General features: G+C 45.3%; 1 protein-coding gene across 1 annotated transcript in view; it reads right to left on the bottom strand.

Moving 5' to 3' along the window:
- Positions 1-6: 6 nt before the first annotated feature.
- Positions 7-4,881, bottom strand: part of myo1b (myosin IB) — a 49,377-nt gene continuing 44,502 nt past the window's right edge. Inside the window, exons 22-28 of the mRNA XM_025063746.1 lie at positions 2,176-2,250; positions 1,891-2,025; positions 1,610-1,716; positions 1,385-1,517; positions 1,021-1,170; positions 300-430; positions 7-208 (exon numbers count right to left, since the gene is read on the bottom strand). Coding sequence (XP_024919514.1) covers positions 76-208; positions 300-430; positions 1,021-1,170; positions 1,385-1,517; positions 1,610-1,716; positions 1,891-2,025; positions 2,176-2,250 — 864 coding nt within the window. The 3' untranslated portion in view covers positions 7-75. The remainder of the gene's footprint in view (positions 209-299; positions 431-1,020; positions 1,171-1,384; positions 1,518-1,609; positions 1,717-1,890; positions 2,026-2,175; positions 2,251-4,881) is intronic.

Genomic DNA, 4,881 nt, shown 5'->3' with positions numbered 1-4,881 from the left:
TTGTTTTGTCCTAATGCCTCCAAAATTACACACAAACAGAGCAGCACTAGCAGCACCAGTAGGTGGCGCCTCGCCCTACGCAGTCGCGGGCACCGACACCTCCAGCAGGCGGTTATTCTTGCGCTTGCAGGAGGCGCTGTTGCCGTTCTTGGGGGATCCCTGGATGAACTTCACGCAGACTTTGTCTTGTTTGAACTGGACCAGGAACCTGCGGCACAGACAGAGACACGAACCACACGTTATTTTCCGTCACCCTGGACCAGCGGGACCGCGGGACTTAACCGTGCGTGAGGTTTTACTCGTCAGAGATGTCCACGTCCAGCTGCTCCCTGTCGGCGGCCGTGGCCCCGGTGCGGTGGAGTTTGGTGATGATCTCGATCAGGCGCTCGCTGCTGAGCAGGAAGTCTCCTTTGACGGCGGCGGCCGAGCCCTGAGGACACAGGGGTCAAACAGTCAGACAGGTTGGTCAAGGAAAATCCAGGAGATTCTTTTTCACATGTATAAAACGTCTAACGTCTTAAGGCTAATGTAACAGCAGTTCTGGAGGTGGTTCTACAGTAAGTGTAAAAAAAAAACCACTGGATTACATTTACTACAGTTTTGTGTTTTGTACCAACTGTAAAAACATTCCTTTGTCTCATGTGTGTGTGTGTGTGTGTGTGTGTGTGTGTGGTCCGTGTCAGGCTGGCTCCAGGTTTACTGGAAAAACGTAGCCCTTGTAAAATCTTTATTTGTTGCGTTTCCTCAGTTCAATTAAAAAAAGAAAAAAAAAACTTCAAGCTCCTTCACGAACGTGACGTTTCTCAGAGACGACGTCAGACAAGAGGAGGACGTTTATACTTTACAACAACAACAACAGCAACAGCAACTACAACTACAGTCTGACGTTGAATAAAAACAAATATTTGGAACATTTCTAAGTCACAGCTCCTCATCCAAGAATAACTTTTATACCAAAGGGGAATAAAAGTCTGTGGAAAGTCCACAGGTCAACAGGTCAACAGGTCAATAGGTCGTCACCTCTTTGAGCTTCAAGGCGAAGAAGCCGTCGCTCTGCGTGCTGACCGACACACTGGTGAGGTCCGGCAGAGGGACGCTGGCCTTCACCTGACCCGTCTGGTCGTCCAGGACGAAGCTGTTCTTGGCCAGCAGGAAGATTCTGGCTGTTCCCTGGTAGAACCACAGGGGGCGCCAGTCAATGGAAGAATCAGTGTTAAAAGGTGTGATTTTTAACTAATACACTATTCATATTCTACTAAATATAAATAACTTTTTAATCTAGTGTTGAAATAAATGCCTTAAAATTCACCTTAAAAATTCTCATAAAAAATGAAAACCGTAAACGTTATGTTTCAGAACTTTAAAAACCCGGCGTCACTCCAACCTTGCCGTTCGCTCGGTTTATCTTGTTCACCACGTCCGCCAGCAGAACCTTCTCCTCCACGGCGCTGTGCAGTTTCTGGTACTTGGGATTCTTGCTGATCTCCAGGTAGTCTCCTCTGAACGGCTGACTCACGCTGACACGGAGGGACAGAAATGTTGGGTGAGACGATGTTTGAGTCTCCCAAGTGTCAACAGACGGTGGCGCTGCTGCGGCCACTTCAGGTACCTGCTTGGGTAGAGCGCCTTCTTGTCCTTGAAGAGTTCACTGGCCTCCAGCTTCTCCTCATAAACCACCTTCTTCTCCTGCGTGAACTGGCTCCTGTACTGCTTGCACTGAACACAAACACAAATAAAATCAGAGATTTTTGTTGATAAATTTATAAAACAAAACAAAAAATCACAGCTAATATACATATATATATTTTCCAACATTTGTTTCTTGCTAAAGAATCGTCCCAGAGCTGAGTGTGTTTTAGATTAGCTCAGATGTTTCAGTTCCAGACTGACCCTCCACAGGTGGAAGATTCTCCGCAGCTCTCTGTGGACTCCGTCCAGGAAGAGATACGGCCGAGCCGGCCAGCTCTGGTCTACGGGTGACATGGAAGGTAACGTGCTCTTCAGACCCAGGAAGTATTTCTGCATCTGGACAAACAGAAGAAGAAGAAGAAAATAAACCCCTGTCCCCCTGTCCCCGTGTCTCTGTCCTCGCCGCCTCATGTTTTAAAATGACTGTAGTTTCTGACATTAAACATCATTAAAAAAACCAAAACAACAGTTTGAAATTATACTCACGATCCTCTGAATGATGAAGTCGTAAATCTTTCTGCCAGCGTTTGCCCTGAAGAACTTCCTGTACTCTCTGCGGATCTGTCGTAGCAAAACAAAAATATAAATAAAAAACTCAGAACACTGAAGGAACCATTTCCACCCGGGGGTTCCCGTCTGTGAAGGACTAAAAACACAAACAACACCTTGAAACGACAGACACTGATTGTAAGTCAGAGACAAACAGCAGCAGAGTGAACCACAAACTCCTGAAGAGTCGACGCCGGACGCCGAGAAGACCTTCATGCTGACCTTCAAACACAAACTGAGGTGAAGAACGGAGGAACAGAACGCCGGGTTAACTTGGTGAAAACATGAACGTTGTTACAGCTGGAGCTGGTGAGAAACGGAGGACGGAGGACGGAGGACGGAGACGCTGCTGGGTGAGGTGGGGTTAGAGACACAGAGACGGGGGAGACACAGAGACAGTGGAGACACAGAGACAGTGAAGACACAGAGACAGAAACTCCTGCCCTGTTTGTCGGCCTCTGTTGGTTACAGGTTTTTTAGCCATTAAAGGAAAATGACGTATCACTGATCTCTTTCTACCAGAGAAACAGAGAGAAAAAAAAAAAACTTGTTCTGATTTCATCATCATCTGCATTACTTTGAGAAAAGCAGCGTCAATTTTTCAGAACAAAATCTGTCTACCAAAGAAAAAGAGGAAAAAAAAAAAAAAAACTTGTTCTGATTTCATCATCATCTGCATTACTTCGAGAAAAGCAGCATCAATTTTTCAGAACAAAAAATGTTTTACACCAAAACTTGTTCATTTCTAGAGCTGAAAAAGGCTTAAAAATATTTTTAAAATAGTACCTGTGTGTACATATAAACATATATGTATCCATACATGCATAAACACATGTATGAATACATACAAACAGATAATTCAATTTGTGGAAAAACCTAGGGGTCGCGGCCCTGTACAGGTCTGTGATCTAACCCTCAGACAGTAACCAACGTGGGCGTCGACAGCAGGTCGTCGGACGGAGACAGATTACGACACGGTGCAAAGAATGGCTTCAAAAGTGTCGTGCAGAGACGGAGACGGAGACGGAGACATGGGTTAGGGACGATGACCGTGTGGCCCAGCGGGCGGTGAGCTGTGCCGTGGGGCTGGTAGGTACCTTGAGTCCCTGCCAGTAGGCCCATATCACGGCGACAGCGTGCTTACGCCTGGCCTCTTCCTTCAGCCCGCCGGCAGCGGTGGCGATGGGGGGGGGGGGGGGGCGGGGGGAGGGCGAAGAGAAGGAGAGCGGGAACACATGAAGCAAGAGCCAATCAGAGGAGGAAGAAGGAACAGACACCTGAGGTCAACATCAAATACACACACACGGACACGCGGGCTGCTGTGTGTGACCAGCAGGGGGCAGTACACCTGCTGCCTCACCCTGCAGAAACTGGGAGGAAAAAAACGTCAGCTTTTTTTGGTGAAACATTTTTAAAAAAAGGCAAAGATCAAAAGTCAAAACTCAGACAGCAGAGGTCACCACAGAGTCCAAACAGTTCTATCTCAAAGACAAACAGTTCTGCGATACAAAGAGTCAACATGCAGCAGCTACACAGGAAGTCATGCAGGAGGAAGAACAGGCGTGCAGTGACATCATCATGTCTGTGGTCAGTGTTATCTTCCACCACCTGAAAAAAACGTCAGCAGGGTCAGGTCATAGTCGACACTTGGTTTTTTTTTTTCTTGTCTCGTTAGTCAGACCAACCCAGAGACACAACAGAACTGATGTGGATCAGTAACATCTGAACTCAGCGGTTCCCAGAATAATCAAATAATCCTTTGTAGGAATTCATCTTTGTGATAAAGTTTGGATTTGAATCATTAACTGTGACTGTGAATCAGGGGAAGGTCAGGAAAAGTTTGAGAACCACTGAATAAAGGGAAGTTACAAAATACTCAACATACTCTATATAGAGTATAATATGTACAAAATACTCTACTATATAATATAAATATATATGTATTACTCAGCTATATTTGCTTTCGTTCTCTCTATATGTTGATGACAATTCTCCACTAGGTGTCACTAAATCCTAAACACGAAACAAACTACATATGAGAGAAAGTCAAAAAGTTCAAGGACAAATTCTAACCTAATCATATATATTTATCTTAAATATAACAAATCTATTTCTCCATATATCCTCCATTTAAACTTTGGCTTTTTATGAATGAATTTTTGCAGAATTTTGTGAAATGATTTTTAAACCAGGACGAGTTCAAATAAAAAAAAACAAACTGTCACTACAACTGTGACATTTTCTCTGGTCTGAAAATACTCTGACCAAATGAAAGGTCACAGAGGTCAACCTTTGTTCTGACACTGTGATGATGTAACTGGTCACAGTCATCCGTCCTAGAACTTTTTGACTTCCCCTCTGTTTTATTCGGTTGCACAAACTCCTGGAAGACAAATTCAGGGACTTCAAAGTTTGGAGCGGTTCGACTGAGGCGGCAGGTCACGTCTTCCTAAATACCTTGGTGCCCTGCCAGCCGGCCCATATGACCGACACGGCATGTTTACTCCTGGCCTCCTCCTTCAGCTGACGCAGCTCTCTCCTGGCCTGATGGAAATGGTGCATTTGTGGAGGAGGTTAATTTGGGCGACAATCGTATAAGTTAATCATCTCAGGAGAACGACTGAGGAGTGGGTGTGAAAACAC

This window comes from Cynoglossus semilaevis, chromosome 16, assembly GCF_000523025.1.
Source record: "Cynoglossus semilaevis isolate Cse_v1.0 chromosome 16, Cse_v1.0, whole genome shotgun sequence".
Classification (NCBI taxonomy): domain Eukaryota; kingdom Metazoa; phylum Chordata; class Actinopteri; order Pleuronectiformes; family Cynoglossidae; genus Cynoglossus; species Cynoglossus semilaevis.
Note: the sequence above shows the minus strand (reverse complement) of the source record. Positions and strands in the feature narration are given on the sequence as shown.